At 36.2% G+C, this 21,855-nt stretch overlaps 3 protein-coding genes across 5 annotated transcripts; 1 reads left to right on the top strand and 2 right to left on the bottom strand.

Moving 5' to 3' along the window:
* Positions 1–2,813: 2,813 nt before the first annotated feature.
* On the bottom strand, positions 2,814–8,057 carry LOC134305855 (histone H2B-like). Of its 3 annotated transcripts, none has more exons than XM_062990202.1 (2): positions 7,614–8,057; positions 2,814–3,022 (listed from the first exon to the last, which is right to left on the bottom strand). In XM_062990202.1, exon 1 carries the CDS (start codon positions 8,044–8,046, stop codon positions 7,672–7,674), a length of 375 nt encoding a protein of 124 aa, XP_062846272.1. In that variant the 5' UTR covers positions 8,047–8,057; the 3' UTR covers positions 2,814–3,022; positions 7,614–7,671. The 3 variants fall into 3 exon arrangements, with proteins under 3 accessions (XP_062846272.1, XP_062846271.1, XP_062846269.1); XM_062990201.1 differs by lacking the exon at positions 2,814–3,022 and adding an exon at positions 4,078–4,361; XM_062990199.1 differs by lacking the exon at positions 2,814–3,022 and adding an exon at positions 6,189–6,376.
* A 4,047-nt stretch (positions 8,058–12,104) lies between these two features.
* On the bottom strand, positions 12,105–12,665 carry LOC134305860 (histone H3). The gene has a single exon (XM_062990206.1). The coding sequence runs from the start codon at positions 12,657–12,659 to the stop codon at positions 12,249–12,251; it is 411 nt and encodes a 136-aa protein (XP_062846276.1). The 5' UTR covers positions 12,660–12,665; the 3' UTR covers positions 12,105–12,248.
* Positions 12,666–16,970: 4,305 nt separating this feature from the next.
* LOC134305856 (histone H2B-like) lies at positions 16,971–17,399 on the top strand. The gene has a single exon (XM_062990203.1). It carries the CDS (start codon positions 16,971–16,973, stop codon positions 17,343–17,345), a length of 375 nt encoding a protein of 124 aa, XP_062846273.1. The 3' UTR covers positions 17,346–17,399.
* The last annotated feature ends 4,456 nt before the right edge of the window (positions 17,400–21,855 follow it).

Below are 21,855 nucleotides of genomic sequence, written 5' to 3'. Positions count from 1 at the left end.
CAGATACTCCAGTACTTCCAGCCTTTTTTATAGTGCATTTTCACCAATGAAATAAAAGTTGGTTTGCATGATCGAACAACTTTCTTTGACTTGTCGTTTGCTTTTCTGATTTTTTTGTTTAATAAAAAAAAATCAAATGCTTCTTTTTTTATTGCTTCATATTCATTTTGAAATATCCCCTAATTTTTGTGAGCGATGGATGGATGGATGGATGGATGAATACTTTGGTCTCCAGTAGTTTAACAAAGAAGATAAACTAATACAAATAAAGTAAATAAGGTGCATTTATACAGCATATGGTATGCAACAAAAATAAGTATGTGCAAATTGTGCATCTTGCAGTATTGTATCTATTCTTATGAACAATATTTAAAAATATATAAGAATACATTTAGAGATAAGGATATTGCTATAGTTATAGCTATTAAATATATACAATGTAACGGTTATTGGTATATATATATATATATATATATATATATACGTATATCATATCTCTCTCTCTCTCTCTCTCTCTCTCTCGCTCTCTCTCGCTCGCTCTCTCTGTCTCTCTCTCTCTCTCCCTATATATATATATATATATATTTATATACAGTGGGGTCAAAAAGTATTTAGTCAGCCACTGATTGTGCAGGTTCTCCTACTTAGAAAGATGAGAGAGGTGAAGTGTCTTTGTCTTAGCGATGAGGTGCCGATGATGAAATGAGGACTCCGTTGACACGTCTTATTTGTAATTAAGAAGTTTATTACAGAATAAAACCGCATCGATCGAGCAGCTTTGTCCGGAGAGAGAGCTTGTAGCCGAATATTTCTCTCTCTGACTTCGATGACATTTGCTTCTCCTTAAATACTTGAATATTCAGACAAAAACATAGGGTGGGTCATTTTCTTACAACTCAGCAGAGGTTCCCACACCTAAAAAGGATTTGCAGTTCTCCCAGGGGCTTTAGTAAAGTTTAGTACGTGAAATTCTAAGTGCTGACCTTAAGAAAACATGGCAAGTCTGCATGGATTTTGCTCGAATCGTTGTCCAGATAAAAAATACTTTGGAATGCCTGAACGGTTCCAAATTTGAGTATGTTTATCTAGAGCCTCTGATGACAATGTAGCCGAAATTTCGGACTCGTCTGACCTTTCTAGAGCCTGTTTGGACACGTTCCAATTCCAATATATTCCCATTCAAATCCCATAAGAACTTTTTGGACACCACTTGGGCCATTTGACTTAAAACTTAACCATGTGGGCAGTCAACACCTCTAGAAGTAGTCTGAAAAATCTGAAAGCTCTAGGTCCACATGAAGATTTTTAAGGCCTTTCAGTATTTCTCCTCCTTCACTGAGAAAGGCATAAGGCCAAGGTGCAAGTCTGCATGGATTTTGCTCGAATCGTTGCCCCAATAAAAAGTACTTCCGAATGCCCGAACGCTTCCAAATTTGAGTATGTTTATCTGGAGCCTATGTCGACAATGTTGCCAAAATTTCGGACCCATCGGACCTTGCTACCCCGTTTGGACACGTCCAAATCCCAATTTATTCCCATTCAGATTCTTACACGCTCTATGTAACACTGCTTTGAAAGGTCCGATCGACTCAAAACTCGAATGTGTGGGCTGTGGACACCTCTAGAAGCAGTGTGAAAAATCTGGAAGCCCTAGGTCCACTTGAACATTTTTAAGGCCTTCCTGTGTTTCTTTTGCCTGACTTTGAACCATTTCTAAAGGTTCCAGAACCTCTAGGACAACAAAACTTGTTTGCATTACAAACTACGAGTTTTCCCGAGTGTAACCATACCAGATTTGTCTACCTAAGTGCCCAATAAACATGTTAATTTAGTAGCTAAACGTTATAAAAACGGGGCGATTTCCCGCGATTTCCCGTGGAGTTAGCTCAAGCTGCTGGTGTCAAACAGCATCTACTCATCGAGATAAATCTATTGATATGTGTATCTTGCATGTTGACCACCGGGAAGTATGAAAAACGAGTTTCATTAGCATTCGGTTGCTAACGTAGGCCTCATAGGCTTGGCGGGAATAAACAGTCGAACACAGACACCGGGACTCGATTGAATCGTAATCTAGGAGTCCTCCCGAGTGCATGGGTACCAAATTTGTCCAACAAAGTGCCCGATAATCATGTTAATTTAGTAAAAAAAAATTATAAAAAACGGGGCGAATTAGCTGCCGTTTCTGGGGTCAAATGACATCTACTCATCAAGACGAATCCATTGGTATGTGTTTCGTGTCTGTAGACCCTTGGGAAGTGTGAAAAATAAGCATTTGGGCCTTCACTACTGTATGCTGCTTATGGGACCCCACTCAAGTATTCAATATATTGCAAATGGGATGACTTTTCACTGTCCAAAAGCTGTATATTTGTCATGCCTTTATTATACTGGAAATGGTATGAGTTTATTTTTATTTTTATTTGGTCCAAAACCAGTATAATATGACCAAAACCCTTAGAGATTTTGTGGTCCAATTTTTTTCTTTGTTTCTCTGATCTTTTTCAAACTTGCACCATAGGTTGGGGAGGTGGAGACTTAGAGAGGAGCGCAGATTTGGAAGTCCTACCTCGCTCCAAACCTGAGATCTGACATTCCCATTTCCAATATATCGCATAGGTAAAAAATATAGTGGCGGCTGCTGGTCTTTCAAAGAGGGGAAGCTCATTGTAGGCTTACATCATAAAATTTGTCAATTTATTTATATATAAATGTATAAATTCTCCCCTTTGTTAGTTTTCAAGAAAATGGCCTGAAATGGGTTGCAGTTTGTCTTCCGACTTCACTCGCAAAATCTGCGATGGTACTGAAGCTCCCAGCGACAGCTGTCAATCAAAACGGGATTCAGCCTTTCGACTGATCCTCCAATCATCTTGCAGAAGCTCAGCGTCCAGACCCGCCCACAGCTCATTCACCCCCAGAGACGCTCAGCGTCCGGGGGCGGGACAAAATCGTGGCATTTATCCAATGACCGGCAAGTTTCGACCATGCAGCCCCATAGAAGCAAAGAGACGCTCAGCGTCTGCGGGTAAATGCATGAATGTATGAGTTAACAAAATCGAGTCGATTTGTGATAAGTAGCTGATTCTGAACGAACTCGTCTTCAAGATGAACGTGTTCTAACGCATTTGTAGTCAATGAAATGTTAACACAGCTGTACATATTTGACCATTTAATTTTTGACATTTTAGGGGAAGCTGAGCTTCCCTTGCAGTCTTACAGAAATCGCCACTGATATATATATATATCAGGGCCGGGGTCGGGCCGGGGACCCTGGGTACCGAAAGCAGAGGCGATCTGAGGCCCAAAATACGGGGGGCCCCACGCACAGCGTCCGGCAAAAGGCACGTAATAGATTGCTATCGGGACATTAAGGCACTAATTAGAGGAAGTATTACTGTTATAATGTTATTTACATATATGTACATGTTTAAATGTCTTTTATTTATAGAATGATGAGTTTTTCTTCTTTAAAACAGATGATTTGATGATTAGTAAAAATACTTCAGGGAGAAGAGAGAACTCTTTAGGGATCGGTAAAAGACTGAGATCATATCCTCTTTATAATGAAATTAAAATAATTTTAAAAGAAAAAATAGAGGTTGATGTTTATTTAAAAACATTTAAATTAATAAGGCTTTTCGTCTTTACGTATCATTTGCAGATATTAAATTATCTGTTTTCTTGTGCCTCATGTGTGACAAATTCTCATTGGACTGTATGTCCATGTTTAGTGATGATGATGATAATAATGATGATGATGATGATGATGATGTCATAATAACAGAAGAAGAGCAAGAATAAAATTATCACAGGATTGATGGCCTAAAACAAAAACAAATACAACAGAAAAAAAAGCCCTACTACTACTACAGCTAGTGCTTATGATTATTATTCCACATATGGTGTGGTGCTTAAAAAAGTAAAAATAAATAAATAACCATACAATAATAATAATAATTTAAATGAATAAATAAATAATCTTTATCTCTATATCTGTTTTTTTCTCTCGCTATTTCATTCCAAGAGCTTTATTAGCGTGACTGTTGTAATACTTACAGTATTGCTAAAGCATTGAAAAGACAGAATATGAATGTATATACAGGGGAAAAAAAGGAAATATAAATAAAAAAAAATTTTAAATTAAAAAATAAAAGACATGTATATATGGAACACTTTCTCTTTGTGGGTTAATTCAGACTGTTCCTCTGTTCGGGTGTATCAGTCTGTGTCTCTCAGACTGTTGCAGGCAGATACATACTGAGCTGCTACAGTGCTGCTCTCATTCTCCTCTCCTAACATGATGCTCAGTTTCTGACTGCTGTTATTTATGTACTATGTAGATTCAGATTCAAGTAGCTCTGTAGGCATGACAGTAGAAAACAATATTGCCAAAGCAGTACAAACTATAATCAGTAAAACTGAACAGAGAACACAAATAATAGACAATAAAAAATAATTTGTCTAATTTACATAAAGATATACAGAGGATATAAAAATGTTCTTAATAAACATATATAGGTGTGTGTGTGTGTGTGTCTCAGGTACTGTGCAGTGAGGGATTTGTTGTTTAAATCTGTCTGTGACATTTTCTTGTGTTGGTTTGAATTTTTGGCAGTGAAGAAGGAAGTGCATCTCTGTCTCCACTGTAAGATGTGGCTCCAGTTTATATTTACTTTTTATTTCACGATGGTATTCTAGTCTACTGTGAGATTGGATTTGGTTCTCCCAGTGTTCTAGATACCTGTTCTTACTGTTAGCTATGAGCTGTTGGACAGTGCTGTGATCTATGGTGAGGCCTGTATGTGCTGTAGTGCTTTAAATTGTAGTGACTCTTTGGGACTTGACTTTAGGTGTATCAAGAAACGTAGAGATCTTTTTTGTATGTTTAAATTCGGCCTATTTCTGCCCTGCAGGTGATGGTCGGTGTTTTCCTTGGGACTTATAAAATCATTCTACAGAAATGAACATGCAGGGTTTCTGTTGGATGTTTGTACCATTTAATAGAACTGTAAAAAATTGAGTGGACCCCATACTTCACTCCCGTACAGTGCAACGGGCTGTATCACACTAACAAATATTTTACTCCATTGAGGTGGGGATGTCAATGTTGTAAAATCTCCTCCTGATTGTGTACAGGCCTCTGCCGGCTTTTTCCTTTAGTGCATTCACTGCCATGCTGAAACTCCCTGATGCAGTAATGAGTACAGCCGTGGCCTAGTGGTTAGGGTACTGGACTAGTAATCAGAAGGTTGCTGGTTCAAGCCCCACCACTGACAGGTTGCTGCTGTTGGGCCCTTGAGCAAGGTCCTTAACCCTTAATTGCTCAGATTGTACACTGCAACTGCACTGTAAGTCGCTTTGGATAAACGCGTCTGCTAAATGCTGAAAATGTAAATGTAATGATGAGACCAAGGTAAGTGTACTGCATTGTGTGCTCCAGGGCAGTGCTGACCATGGTAAACTGGTGCCATGTATTCCTGACATCTAGGTTTGTTTTTGGAACACCATCATTTTTGTTTTCTTTAGATGTACTGCTAGGGCCCAGTTCTGGCAGTACTGCTCCAACAGGTCTAGGTGCAGCTGCATAGAGTAGAAATTTTACTTCCCCGTCCTGCAGAGTGAGTCCGGGGGCTGCACACTAATTCATTTATGTAGATATTAAACAGTGTTGGACTCAGACTGCAGTCCTGCAATTCTGTGTTGTGTATTGTGTATGTTTGTCACCAGTTCTTACAGCACTTTTGTTTATTAGTAGTATCTGTGTGTGTTTGAGTAAAATGTGTGTATACACACACACACACACACAAACACACACACACACACAAATACATAAAAAAATACATACATAAAAGAAAACACTTATACACATATACATTTTGTTCGTGTGTTGTCACATTTTGACCACTAGATGGGAGCCACGCTCCACTAATTGTCTATTGGTTCTCCATAACATTATAAGTAACTAGTTATATTATAAGTTACTACTACTACTACCATCACCAATAATACTATTATTACGACAACTATAATAGAAAAAAACAAATTGATTATTATGAGTAATTATGATTATTTACAGTTAATATTTTACAATATGTCTTTCCTAAGATGCCTGTAATTACCCTGTGTTGAGTACCTAAAATAGTATTTTATTATTGATATTGATACATTATTCTGAATAATAATTACTGATTTCTTCTGACTTTTTTTTTTTTTTTTTTTTGCATTAGTAGCGTTATATTTTAACCACCGCTGCAATTTACTGCTCCCTCTTCTTTACTGGCATGTTTTTGTTCTGTTACTCTGTTTAGTGCGGAGTAAAACACAACTACCAAGCAGGACTAGATCGAGTCCAGGGTGCTTAACTGTCATGCAGCTGAAATGGAAGAAAAAAAAAACATAATTTAGAATAATAATGATGATAATAAGAAGAATATTTTAACACACTAACATTCATTTCAGTCATTCCTACATATTTGTGCTGTAAGATCTACAGAACATCCCCGTGTCAGTTTTAAGTTCACATATACTGACACATTTCTAAAACAACACATGGCTCCAACATTCACATTCTACTGATCTTTCTAACACTCACAAAAAAGAGTCTATTTTAGTTATCTGATACATCTTATTTATAAAGCTGCACTTTCTAATGTTTAACTTAGAAATGGCTTTAACACAGCTGACACCGACATATAAAATGTCTTATTTTACTTATTTGGATTTTATTGATACACAGCTAAGATCACTTTCACTTTAATCAAGATGTGTCTGACTTTGAAATGTCAGAATGCATATAAATTGAGCCACTTAATGCTGTTTAATGATAATAGTTGACCATTACACTGTCAGCTTAAACAAAACTTCAATCCTAACATTAATAACGGGACGATATTTTAAGTGTATCCAGAGCAGTAGAGAGAACAGAGTGGTGACACTCCCATCTCTACTTTAACTCGACTACATTCTGTACCTTCTCCAGCACTTACATTAGACAAAATGAACTTGTGCATATTCACAATGAATTCATTAATGTATTACATGTAGGAATCAATGTTATAATAGTTTTGGATTTTTCATTATAGTTTAGTTTTATTTCATTGTGACTTTTTTCTCTTGTTTTTATAGTGGGTTTGCTAGTTCTTTTAAATTTTTATTATTTTTTTAATGCTTAGTTTTAGTGTAGTTTTTATCAGTTCTAGTATTAGTTTTAGTTTTTTTTTATACTTTGGGTCATTTTTCAGGTGCAGGATTCAAAAAGGTCAGAGTAAATATTGCGTAATAAAAACTCAACAAAAGATACCATTTAAAAATGTTTTTTCAAATACTGTTGAACAACCAACTGTCCACAAAAACTGTAACAGTCCACAGAATAGCAGCTATTAGTATTATAATATCTTTTTTAAGAGTACAGTGATATTTTATTGTGTAATCTCCTAAACTCACCACATAGTGACAGTCGTGGACAACTCGTGAAAAACAGCAGTGCCCAAAACTAGTAATATATTAATAAATAAAAAAAAATCAAGTATTACAAACAAGGGAAGCTAGCTAGATAAAGTGTGTATAACATATTCAGATATAATATTTAAAAAGAGGAAAATTCTCTTAACTTGATAAGATGGGTGGCTCTTAAAAGAGCCGTTGGTTTGCCAGAGCGACTAAGGCGCTTTACTTGGAGCTGGTGTACTTGGTGACGGCCTTGGTACCCTCGGACACGGCGTGCTTGGCCAGCTCACCGGGAAGCAGCAGGCGCACGGCGGTCTGGATCTCCCTGGAGGTAATGGTGGAGCGCTTGTTGTAGTGAGCCAGACGAGAGGACTCACCAGCGATACGCTCGAAAATGTCGTTGACGAAGGAGTTCATGATGCCCATAGCCTTGGAGGAGATCCCGGTATCAGGGTGGACCTGTTTCAGGACCTTGTACACGTAGATAGCGTAGCTCTCCTTCCTGGCCTTTCTGCGCTTCTTGCCTCCTTTGCCGGCAGTCTTGGTGACGGTTTTCTTGGAACCCTTCTTGGGCGCGGCCTTCGCTGGTTCAGGCATGATGCTGCTGTTTCCTCTAGAACAAACTGCAAGTGAATGTAGACGCTCTACACGCCCGCTTTATTAACCCTGCATGCTGAGTAAGACAAGATGAAACACGTAACTCTGATTGGTCCAAGGTCCTGGGTTTCTATTGGACAGAGAACATACCGTTCCACGCCCCCTTCTGCCCCATTCACTAGAATCTGTTCTTTGTTGTCTGTTCCCGCTTAATCTGAGGTCGATACATGTTTTAAAACCGAATATAAAAAAAATAAATAGCAATATTTTATTACATTTTATATATAAATATATAGATAGGATAGATGTATATTTTTTGTTTGTTTTTTAAACGAGGCATTTGGGCACAATGTTTTACTGTATTTTACACAGAGATCGTGTTAATGATTGTAGTGTAATCTACAGTATGGATGTACATTGGTAGTATGCAAACACGCCGTATGACAGCTAAACAATAATACTAAAATTACTAATGATAATTCCAAGCTTTTAGGGCTACATAAAGTGAATGTGTTATTTTTACTTATAATAATGATTTCAAGCTTTTGGGGCTAAACGACTGATTTGCAAATGTACGCATCAGTGAACGTGCTACTACTAATAACAATATTAATAATAAAAAAGGAGAACTTTTTCTTTTGTAGAAAATATGTGTGGCTCTTAAAAGAGCCGTTGTGTTAGCGTGGAGGTCTGAACGTTTAACCCCCGAATCCGTACAGGGTGCGTCCCTGGCGTTTCAGAGCGTACACCACGTCCATTGCGGTGACGGTCTTTCTCTTGGCGTGCTCGGTGTAGGTGACGGCATCACGGATGACGTTCTCAAGAAAAACCTTGAGCACACCGCGGGTCTCCTCGTAGATCAAGCCGGAAATACGCTTCACACCGCCACGGCGAGCCAAACGGCGGATGGCGGGTTTAGTAATACCCTGGATGTTATCACGGAGAACTTTGCGGTGACGCTTAGCGCCTCCTTTTCCAAGACCTTTGCCGCCTTTTCCTCTTCCGGACATCGTTACTGCTCTCGTCGAGATGAAGTGAGTCAATGCAGGACGAGCGTTCACAAGCGAGCCTGTTATTTCCCTCAACCGGACCTAGTTGAAGACAATGGGGCGGAGTTAAGCAGTGACCGCAGCTGCTTGGAGTAGGCCTCATGTAAAGCGCGTAACTTAGAACCTCCACTGTTTTATCCTCACAGTAAATCGGTCCACAATCGATGTGATGGATTCCACATGACAGATTTTTCTGTAACTAATGTTTAATGTTAAGAATTTTTTTTCTAAACATGTTGTGCCAAAAGAAAGAAAGACAAACAAACAAACAACCCTAAACCCTATACAATGTAGTGAATATTGAATTTGAAACAAACAAATAGCTTTAGAAACCTTTCAGTGCTTGTGAAAGTAGCATTAGAGACACGTTATGATAAAAACAAAGATCTAAAACACCTGCAGCAGTGTAGGAGGAGGTGTAGGGTAAATAAAACATGAGAGTAAAATTGTGTTGAAATGTGTAATATATAAATGGACAACACCAGTGTTTGTTGCTAGCTTTTGCAGATGTGTGTGTGTGTGTGTGTGTGTGTGTGTGTGTGTGTGTGAGAGAGAGAGAGAGAGAGAGAGAGAGAGAGAGAGAGAGAGAGAGAGAGAGAGAGAGAGAGAGAGAGAGTTTTTTTTTTTTTTAAAGTAAAATAGGTGGATATTTACATTTTCAGCCTTTAGCAGACACCTTTATCCAAAGCAACTTACATTACAGTGACAGTATACAGTCTGAGCAATTGAGGGTTAGGAGCCTTGCTCAAGGGCCCAACAGTGATAACCTAGCAGTGGTGGGGCTTGAACCAGTGACCCTCTGGTCACTGGCCTAGTACCTTAACCACTAGGCTACAGCTGGCCCTGGATATGTGTCATAGAGCCATAGATGTTTTGTTAAAGTGAGTGTTAGGGTCATGAATGAGTGAATAACTAAATAAATACATAAACAATGAACACATTAAACACATAAATACATAAAAAATGTGTAAAGCAGTGTTTGGATTTGTCTGTGCTGAACAATACTGATTTATAAAGTCTTTATAAGTGACATCTGTGTTAAAAATGTGTTTGTATATTTCACTGTATTGTGAGAAATGGGACATTATAAGTCATATTCTGCTAAAGCATAACGTTTCATAAACATATTTCAGTCAGACACATCTTGATTAAAGTGAAAGCTGTCAAAGCTGTGTATCAATAAAATCCAAATAAGTGAAATAAGATATTTTATGTTTCAGTGTTAGCTGTGTTAAAGCCATTTCTGAGTTTAAAAAAGAGCCATGTGTTGTTTTAGGAATGTGTCAGTGTATATGAACTCAAATTAAGTAATTTATTCATTTATTTATTCATTTATTTCCCTCTCAGTTTATGATTTAGGTGTGTGCGTTTGTATCCAGCTTCACCGTAATGTGTTCGCAAATAGAACTGTGAGATAAAAACTGCAATTTGTTCACAAGGGTGTCTATTTATTTACTGAAGTCATTAAGGTTAAGGTTTATCATTTAAATCCCCATTACGGTACTAAACACAGAGAGAAATACAAGAACGTGAACAATGTACAACATTCAGGTGTGAAGCTTTACTAGCTCAAATACAAAAGCAACAAGGTCTTTTTATAGCGCTTTATGTACTTTTTGGACATCACAAAGCTGGTCTTTGCTTCAAAGGACTGAAAAACAGCAAATGAAATCATTAAGTTCCAAAAGTTATAGAAATAAGATTTTGTGTATTGTTAATGTGAAAACCTACACTTTTTATGCCCACCTGTTTTCGTGAAAGTAAATTAAATAGTGAAATGATGTTGATGTTTTTACTCTGCCTCCTTCTAATTTCATTGCCTGATAGTAAAAAAAGGATTATTTTAGGGTTAGAACTAGCTTGGGGTCATTCTAATTTGGGTTAGATACATGTTGGGGTTTTCCTAATTAGTGTTAAAAACATGTTGGGTTATCATAGTTTGGGTTAGAAGGAGGTTGGGCTTAAATTGGGCTCAACAGATATCATCTGTGCTGCCTAGGAACACAAGTTGGTGCGACTTGTGTGTGTGTGTGTGTGTAACCCTAACCTTTGTCCTCTGAGTCCCACATCGGCGACTCCCATTTCTGACAGGTTTTTGTCGCCGTTTGCAGGTTCTCCGGCTGGTACTCACACTCAGGCATGAGGACCCAGGTGTGGTTAGCTCCAGGTGCCGGAGCTGACGAACCACACCTGGGTCCTCATGCCTTCAGATCAGGTAGCGAGAACAATGAGTTCCAGCATGAGTGTGAGTACCAGCCGGAGAACCTGCAAACGGAGACAAAAACCCGTCAGAAATGGGAGTCGGTGCTGCGGGACTCAGAGGGCAAAGGTTAAAGTTACACACACACACACACACACACAGTACAAAATACAGACTGTGTACACCGTGCAACACCAACGCCACTAAATCCTACTAACAATTTTTATATTACATAAAAATACATAAAAGTATACATACATAAAAGAAAACACACACATACACACAGATTTATTTCGTGTTTTCACATTTTGTTGGAAGATGGAAGAAACGCTCCACTAACCGTCTATTGGTTCTCCATAACATTATAATTACAGTTACTACTACTACCATCACCAATAATACTATTATTACAACAACTATAATAGAAATAAAAATCATTATTATGAGTAATTATGATTATTTACACTTAATATTATACAGTATATCTGTTCTAAAATGCCTCTAATTACCCTGTGTTGAGTACCTAGAATAGTATTTTATTATTGATTTATTATTCTGAATAATAATTACTGATTATTCATCTTTTTTTTTGCATTACTGCTGCAATTTACCACTCCCTCTTCTTTACTGTCATGTTTTTGTTGTTACTACTCATAACGACTATATTACTCTTATGTGTTATAAGACACCACCTGCCAATCTTTAATCAGCTGTACTTATGTATGTTTATAATTGTTGTAAGAACATGTAAAGTACATCTCTACACACACACACACAAACACACAACCAGTTTTTCCTAATATTTATAATTGATAAATATAACTAAATTATAACTCGGAACACGCACACACAATGGAATAATAAATAAATAAATAAAAAGTGCCCATTTCAGTGGAAGCATGTAAGTGGCTCTTAAAAGAGCCTTTGGGGATAACTGGATGGAGTGGGTTCGTTTAAGCACGCTCTCCGCGAATACGGCGGGCCAGCTGGATGTCCTTAGGCATGATGGTCACCCTCTTGGCATGGATGGCGCACAGGTTAGTGTCCTCGAACAGACCGACCAGGTAAGCCTCACTGGCCTCCTGCAGAGCCATGACGGCAGAACTCTGGAAGCGCAGATCGGTCTTAAAGTCCTGAGCGATCTCTCTAACCAGGCGCTGGAAGGGCAGCTTGCGGATGAGCAGCTCAGTGGACTTCTGATAACGGCGGATTTCACGCAGAGCCACGGTACCTGGCCTGTAACGGTGAGGTTTCTTCACACCGCCAGTAGCCGGGGCGCTCTTGCGGGCAGCCTTAGTGGCGAGCTGCTTCCTCGGCGCTTTACCACCGGTGGACTTACGAGCGGTCTGCTTGGTTCTTGCCATCGCGTCTGGAACTCAGCACTTCACGAACTGTAGGACAGAATATTTGGTTTGGCTGCCTTGGCTTTTTTAGGACTCTTGGCTGCCTTCTTGGGGGTCGCCGGCTTCTTAGCCTTCTTGGGGCTCTTGGTGGTTTTCTTAGCGGCAGCAGCGGGTTTCTTGGTCTTCTTGGGAGACTTCTTAGCGGCTGCGGGCTTCTTGGCTGTTACCTTCTTGGGCTTCTTTGCAGCGGCGGGTTTCTTTGCGGCCTTTTTCACTTTAGGAGCGGCGGCTTTTTTGGCCGCGGGCTTCTTTGCCTCGGTCTGCTTCTTGTTGAGCTTGAAAGAGCCTGAGGCGCCGGTGCCCTTGGTCTGCACCAGGATGTCCTTGGTCACCAGGCTTTTGACGGCGAGTTTGACGCGGGAGTTGTTCTTCTCCACGTCGTATCCACCTGCAGACAGAGCTTTCTTCAGGGCGGCCAGGGACACGCCGCTCCTCTCCTTGGAAGCGGAAACAGCTTTGAATTGATAGAATTGATAGAACTAGAATTGATAGAATTTATGTTAATAAATATTTTCAAGTAAAATCTTATAAGACAAAATTAATTATTGAATCCGATCATTTGACAGTGATATCCAAGATTGATTTTAAAAAAGAGATTAGTAAAAATTATTGGAAACTAAATATAAATATTTTAAAGCATCCAGAAGTAATCATGGGATTAAAAGAAGATTTGTTTAGAATCATGTCTTTAAATGTATTTATAAAAAATGATTGTAAATTGTGGGAAATTCTAAAAATTCAGATCAAATATTTTTTAAAACACGGAAGTAAAATGGTAAATCAGAAAAAAAATAAAAGGTATAACTATATTATGAAAAAATATATTAATTTAAAACAAAAACGTTTTTTAACGGACTACGAAGATAATGAATTATCAGATTTAAGAAAAGAAATAGATACCTTAAATAATGAGTCCTTGACAAAATTGCAAATTCAAATAGGATATAATTCTGATGAAACTTTAAATTCATCTCAAGTGACTCATTTATACTCCCAAAAAAGACAAAAGGCTTACATTAGTTCTATCAAAGATAAAAATGGTACAGTAGTTACAGATGCTAAAGAGATAATGAATACTATTAAAGATTTGTGTGAAGATATGTATAAGGAAATTGAAATTGATAAAAAATCTTTAAAATCCTTCTTAGACTTTAAACATAATACAAACTATGACTATTTAGGCGAAAGTATTAAAGAATGTGAAGTGGTGTCTGCTATTAAACAACTGAATCTTAAAAAATCTCCTGGTAAAGATGGTTTGCCATCTGAATTTTATCACTTTGATATTCTTGTTTTTTCAAATTTATTAACACGGGTGTTTAATTTAGGTGTAAAAAGAGGTTATATGCATGACACTTTTTATGATGGTGTTTTATCTTTATTGTATAAGAAGGGAGATGTAAATGATATTAATAATTGGAGACACTTAACCTTAATGAACATCGATTACAAAATTTTCGCCAAAATAATAATGAATAGGTTAGAAGATGTATTAGATTTAATAATAATTAAAGAACAAACCTGTGCTATCAAAGGAAGACTAATGTGGGATAATTTAAATATTTCGAGGGAATTGGTGTTTGAGAGTGGTGAAAGTTTTTATATGGTCACTTTGGACCAGAAGAAAGCCTTTGATTTTGTATCAAGAGAATATTTATGGGAAGTTTTGAAAATGTATAATTTTTCTGATGATTTCATTGCCATGATTAAGTGTATGTATATAAAATCTAATGTGCAGATTAATGTTAATGGTAATTTGACAGAATGTTTTCAAGTCATGAGAGGTGTTAAACAAGGTTGTCCCCTCAGTGCTGCCCTATATGTTCTTGGCTTAAGTCCATTAATTACTAAAATTCGAAATGATAAACGACTACAAGGAGTTAGATTAGGTGACAACCAATTTATAATTTCTGCATATGCTGATGATATTACTGTGTTCATTAAAACAAGAAAAGATTTAGACATTATTTATGAACATTTCTCCTTATATGAGAAAATGTCAGGAGCCACCCTGAATGTTTTAAAATCAGAATGTGTGTGGATTGGAGACATTAATAAAAAATTTCCAATTGATGTACCTGAGACTGAACATCTTAAAGTCCTAGGTATATATTTTGATAACAATGGCTGTGTAGATTATAACTGGAAAGAAAAAGAACAAATTATTAAAGAAGAATTTAGTAAATGGAAAAATTGTAATTTAAGTTATAAAACAAGAATAAATATGGTTAAGACCTTTATCTTATCAAAAATAATATTTTTATCCTGTATTTTCCCTCCCACAGATAAATGGCTTAAAAATATGAATAAATTATGTTGTAATTTTATTTGGAATTCAACACGTGAAGTAACTAAGCGTGAACTTTTATATAAACAGAAAAAAATGGGTGGTCTAGGAGCAATTGATCTTTCCATTAAAACAAACATTTTTGTATGTAAAATTATTGCAAATGGCATTTACAGACAAGCTGATTGGATTGGAAACATCACAAATTGGAAACAGAAAAAAGGCCGCTCTAGAGCTTTAGTTCCTTATTATAAATTAATTTATGGTGATTTTATAAATAAATTTAATGTTTTGAATATAGATTGGATTAAGGATTCTAATAAAAAGATTTACAAGCTAATAGTAGATTTGAAATATTGTAATATAGTGGATTTTAGAGGCCTTAGAGAGGAAGAAAAGGAAGAATGTGTAAATAATATCTTATGTAAAAAAATATCTGAGAAGTTAAGGGATATTACATGGTTGGTAGCAGTGAGGAGACTTCCAGTGAGATCTGTAGTGAAGTGGAGTTGTTTTGTGAAGACAAACATGTGCCCTATGCCAAAATGCCAGACAGAGGAAACTTTAGAACATTTTATTCTAGAGTGTTATCGTTCCCAAGAAGTTTGGAGCAAAATGGAAAATTTAGGTGTTGAGATTAAAATTCATATGAAGTCCGTCTGTTTCGGTATTTTTGATGAAATCATGCCTAAAGATAAACATGACTTCTTGTGGTTAGTACTGTGTATTGTGAAGTCTAAATTATGGAAAACAAGATGCAGAATGACTATTGACCAACAATTTGTTTCAGCAGAGAATGTTTATAAAAATATAAGAACTGAACTGAAAAAAATAAGAACAATGAATGTTTTATTTAAGGACTCTGAATTGTGGAAGATTTTAAAATTGTAAATGATTGTCTTGATAATGTAATGTAATTTCCATGTACTCTGATGAAGTTTAAATAAAATATTAAATAAAAAAAAAAAGAAAAGGCGGCAAAGGTCTTGGAAAAGGAGGCGCTAAGCGTCACCGCAAAGTTCTCCGTGATAACATCCAGGGTATTACTAAACCCGCCATCCGCCGTTTGGCTCGCCGTGGCGGTGTGAAGCGTATTTCCGGCTTGATCTACGAGGAGACCCGCGGTGTGCTCAAGGTTTTCCTTGAGAACGTCATCCGTGATGCCGTCACCTACACCGAGCACGCCAAGAGAAAGACCGTCACCGCAATGGACGTGGTGTACGCTCTGAAACGCCAGGGACGCACCCTGTACGGATTCGGAGGTTAAACGTTCAGACCTCCACGCTAACACAACGGCTCTTTTAAGAGCCACCCATATTTTCTACAAAAGAGAAAATTCTTACTGGTTTATTATTAATATTGTTCTTATTATTAGTAGTACGTTCACAGATGCATACATTTGCAAATCACTCGTTTAGCCCCCAAAGCTTGAAAGCATCATTATAAGTAAAAATAACACATTCACTTTATGTAGCCCTATAAGCTTGGAATATTATCATTAGTAATTTTAGTATTACGTTTCCTATCAGATCTTGTTTAGCTTTCATACGGCGTGTTTGCATACTACCAATGTACAGCCATACTGTAGATTACACTACAATCATTAACACGATCTCTGTGTAAAATACAGTAAAACATTGTGCCCAAATGCCTCGCTTAAAAAACAAACAAAAATATATATATATCCTATCTATATATTTATATATAAAATGTAATAACATATTGCTATTTATTCTTTTATATTCGGTTTTAAAACATGTATCGACCTCAGATTAAGCGGGAACAGACAACAAAGAACAGATTCTAGTGAATGGGGCAGAAGGGGGCGTGGAACGGTATGTTCTCTGTCCAATAGAAACCCAGGACCTTGGAACAATCAGAGTTACGTGTTTCATCTTGTCTTACTCAGCATTTAGGGTTAATAAAGCGGGCGTGTAGAGCGTCTACATTCACTTGCAGTTTGTTCTAGAGGAAACAGCAGCATCATGCCTGAACCAGCGAAGGCCGCGCCCAAGAAGGGTTCCAAGAAAACCGTCACCAAGGCCGCCGGCAAAGGAGGCAAGAAGCGCAGAAAGTCCAGGAAGGAGAGCTACGCTATCTACGTGTACAAGGTCCTGAAACAGGTCCACCCTGATACCGGGATCTCCTCCAAGGCTATGGGCATCATGAACTCCTTCGTCAACGACATTTTCGAGCGTATCGCTGGTGAGTCCTCTCGTCTGGCTCACTACAACAAGCGCTCCACCATTACCTCCAGGGAGATCCAGACCGCCGTGCGCCTGCTGCTTCCCGGTGAGCTGGCCAAGCACGCCGTGTCCGAGGGTACCAAGGCCGTCACCAAGTACACCAGCTCCAAGTAAAGCGCCTTAGTCGCTCTGGCAAACCAACGGCTCTTTTAAGAGCCACCCATCTTATCAAGTTAAGAGAATTTTCCTTTTTTTTTTTTTTTTTTTTTTATATTCTGTCTGAATATGTCATACACACTGTATCTAGCTAGCGTCCCATGTTTATAATACTTGATTTTTTTTATTTATTTATTAATATATTACTAGTTTTGGGCACTGCTGTTTTTCACGAGTTTTCCACGACTGTCACTATGTGGTGAGTTTAGGAGATTACACACAATAAAATATCACTGTACTCTTAAAAAAGATATTATAATACACTCAGAGCTGTAGAGAGAGAGTTGCTACACTCCTTGATCTCGCCAGACAAACCCGGCACTTTAAAAATAAAAATAAAATGATCACTAACTGTAACTGTATTAGGTGTTTACAAAAGTAACGAGAACGTACTAAAATTATCGATAGAATAGCCTTCGTTTTCGTGTTTGTCATTTTATTTATGAGCATTGTAAGCTAAGCTATCTATTATGTTCTAAGGCCGATACGCTATTTACACTGTACTATCTATCATAATACAAGGACACTGAACAACATGCTACCCAAGAAAATCAATAACATATGTGAGGAAATAGAAGAGATAAAAAAATCTCTGGATTTTATGTCTGCGGAACTGAGTAAAGTGGTGAAACAGCAGAGCATGCTACTGGACTTAATGGATGAAGTTAGAGAGTTAAAGACCAGAGTTAAAGAAAAAGACAAAATCATTTATGGATTAGAACGAAGAATTGATGACCTGGAACAGTATACAAAGATGGAAGATTTAATAATAAGCGGACTGGAAATTTCACATAGATCCTACGCCAGTGTAGCTGAATGCAAAGATGGTGAAGACGTCTCATCAGAGGAACTGCAATCTCTGGAATGGCAAGTTAAAAAGTTCTTTGAAAGTAAGAATATAAACTTACAAACTAACAATATTTCAGCTTGCCATACTCTGCCCAGAAAAAAACAGCAAAACAAAGCCTGCCATAGTGGTCAGGTTTGTGAATAGAAAGCACAGGACTGAACTACTGAGGCAGGCGAAGAAGCTGAAGGGAACAGGAGTGTACATCAATGAGAATCTTACCAAAAAGAATGCAGATATTGCAAGACAAGCACGTATACTTAGAAACAACATAAAATACAAGCCACATGGACTAGGAACTGTAAAGTGATGATACGGCTAAACGGAACACCGGAGGAAGCCAAAGTAATTATGATAAAAGAACTGAAAGATTTGAACCCATACAAATGAAGAACTATATAGAGCACATTGCTTGTCCTTATTTTGTATTGGATAGCTGTGTATTATTGTGATTTGGATTGTGTGACTGTATGTTAATTAGACCCTACAAAATGGTAGACCTTAATGAGGATAATTTGTTAGGGGATAATAACCCAGGGACTTGTTTAATTACCTCATTTAATGATAAATTTGCTGGTTTGATTGTGAAATTGAGAGATAATAGGGTACAAATTGTATGTGGTGATTTTAATATCGATTTGTTAAATCCATATAGACATAGAAGTACAACAGATTTTATCAGTACAATGTACAGCAACAACCTGTTTCCAGTGATTACAAAACCAACAAGAATAACAACGGACACTGCAACATTGATCGACAATATATTTACAAATAGAATTGAAGGAACAATAGTAGGTGGATTGCTTATAAATGATAAGTGACCATCTTCCAGTTTTTGCGATCTATCAAAAATGTTTAAAGGTAGAAAATAAACACAGATTAAACAATTTTAATGTGATCAGACATAGAACTCCAGAAACTATCACTGCCCTCAAAGTGGATTTAATGAAACAAAACTGGACAGAGGTTTATGCAAATGATAATCCAAATAAGGCTTATGATGCTTTTATGTTTACATTTGTTCAGTTATATGAAAAAAAACTGTCCGTTAAGAAAAGTTACAAGAAGGTATAAATATGCTGATAAACCATGGATTACTAAGGGAATAGAAAATGCATGTAAAAAGAAAAATTTATTATATAAGAGATTTATAAAGTATAGAACAAAAGAAACAGAAAACAAATATAAAATATATAAAAATAAATTAATAAGTGTTATGAGATTTAGTAAGAAGGAATATTATCAGAAATTATTGGAACAGCATAGGAATAACACCCAACGAACATGTAGTGTACTAAATAATATTATTAAAAAGAGTACAAAAAAAGCAGATAGCCCAGATTATTTCATAAAAGAAGATAATACAATGATAAATAATACGAAGGAAATTTTGAATGAATTTAATGAATACTTTGCAAAAGTTGGGTATAATTTAGCAAAATAAATTGTGGAGCCAAAAAATAGGAAGGGTGTAGATAAAGATATTGCTTATAAAAAACCCCACCACATTTTTATATGGGGAACCGATGAAAATGAAATACTGGATATTGTTAAAAAATTTAAAAACAAAAAGTCCACTGATTGGACTGAAATTGATATGACATTAGTTAAAACTATTATAGAATCCATTGTGAAACCTTTTACATATATATGCAATCAGTCTTTCCAAACAGGTGTATTTCCTAATGAAATGAAAACAGCAAAATTTATTCCGATCTATAAAAATGGTGACAGACATCAGTTCTCCAATTGTAGACCAGTTTCCCTGCTCTCCCAGTTCTCAAAGATTCTAGAAAAACTATTTGTAGATAGGCTTGATAAATTTATAGAAAAACATAATTTATTGAGTGAACATCAGTATGGCTTTAGAATAAATAGGTCCACCTCGATGGCAGTGATGCAACTGGTAGAAGAGATTACAACTGCAATAGATAACAAAGAATATACCATCGGGGTTTTTATAGACTTAAAAAAAGCATTTGACACTATTGACCATGATTTATTAATGAATAAAATGGAGAGATATGGTTTTAGAGGAGTAGCATATTCATGGCTCAAGAGTTACCTAGATGAACGATATCAATATGTACAAATAAATAACATTAAATCAAAACTAATGAAAGTTACTTGTGGTGTTCCACAAGGTTCAGTGCTTGGACCTAAGTTGTTTATATTGTATATGAATTATATCTGTACAGTGTCTAAATTGTTAAAATTTGTTTTATTTGCTGATGACACTAGTTTATATTGTTCTGGGAAAAGTTTGGAACAGCTTCTGAATGCAGTGGAAAGTGAATTGATTGTGTTAAAGAAATGGTTTGATATTAACCGGCTATCATTGAATTTAAATAAAACAAAATTTATACTTTTTGGAAATCGAAAAATTAAGAATGAAGTAAAAATTATGATCAATGATGTTGAAATAGAAAGGGTGTAGGAACATAAATTTTTGGGTGTAATAATTGACCATGAATTATGTTGGAAACAACACATAAGTAATGTGAAAACAAAAATGTCTAAAACTATTGCAATGTTGTATAAAACCAAAGATATTTTGAATAAAAAATCACTCTATATATTGTATTGTTCTTTCATAGTTCCATATACGACTTACTGTGTGGAGGTATGGGGAAACACATACAAAACCAATATTAAACCAATATTCACGCTACAGAAAAAAGCTTTAAGAATTATACATCGATTGGATTATTATGCACCAACCAAGCAATTATTTACCAAGTTGCATGTTTTAAAATTCAGTGATTTAGTCGATTTTAATATTGCACAGATAATGTACAAAGCACAAAATAATTTACTTTCAAACTGTATTCAGGGGTTGTTTGAAATTAAAGAGAGCAAATATGTACTTAGGAGAACAGGTATATTTAAAAAAATAAGAATAAGGACAAATCTAAAAGATAGATGTATATCTGCTAAAGGGGTTCAGTTGTGGAACAGCTTTGATAAAGATTTAAAAATGTGTTGCTCACTCCGCAAATTTAAAAAAATGTTAAAAAATAAGGTGGTCAGTACTTATGAAACTGAGGATTGATTATTATTATGCACGAAATGTTTTTGAAATGTTGATTTGTTATTATTATTTAATTATCTATTTTTTATTTATGTATGTATGTGTGTATGTATATGTACAGTATGTGTATATGCATGTACAGTATATACAGTATGTGTGTATGTGTATATGTATATATATATATATATACATATACACACATATACAATTATTTCATTTCTGTTTATAAGCAATACAAATAATTATCAAAAAGAGAGAAAAAAAAAATATGTATGTATATATATTTTTTTCTCTCTTTTTGATAATTATTTGTATTGCTTATGAACAGAAATGAAATAATTGTATAAGTATTAAAAAGGGTAGTCAAAATAAGCTAAAGCTTCAGACTACACCTTTTCGGTTAGTACAAATATGGATGTATAAACTATATGGATGTATAAACAATATGGATGTATAAATGTTGAAAAGGTAAGAAACCGAAATAAAATGAAATGAATGAAAAAAAAAATGAAAAAAAAAATGAAATCGATGTTTCCACTCGAGCAGTTTTACGTTAGCTGCCGGCACCGTACGATACCTCATGCGGT

This window comes from Trichomycterus rosablanca, unplaced genomic scaffold, assembly GCF_030014385.1.
Source record: "Trichomycterus rosablanca isolate fTriRos1 unplaced genomic scaffold, fTriRos1.hap1 scaffold_152, whole genome shotgun sequence".
Taxonomy (NCBI): Eukaryota; Metazoa; Chordata; class Actinopteri; order Siluriformes; family Trichomycteridae; genus Trichomycterus; species Trichomycterus rosablanca.
Note: the sequence above shows the minus strand (reverse complement) of the source record. Positions and strands in the feature narration are given on the sequence as shown.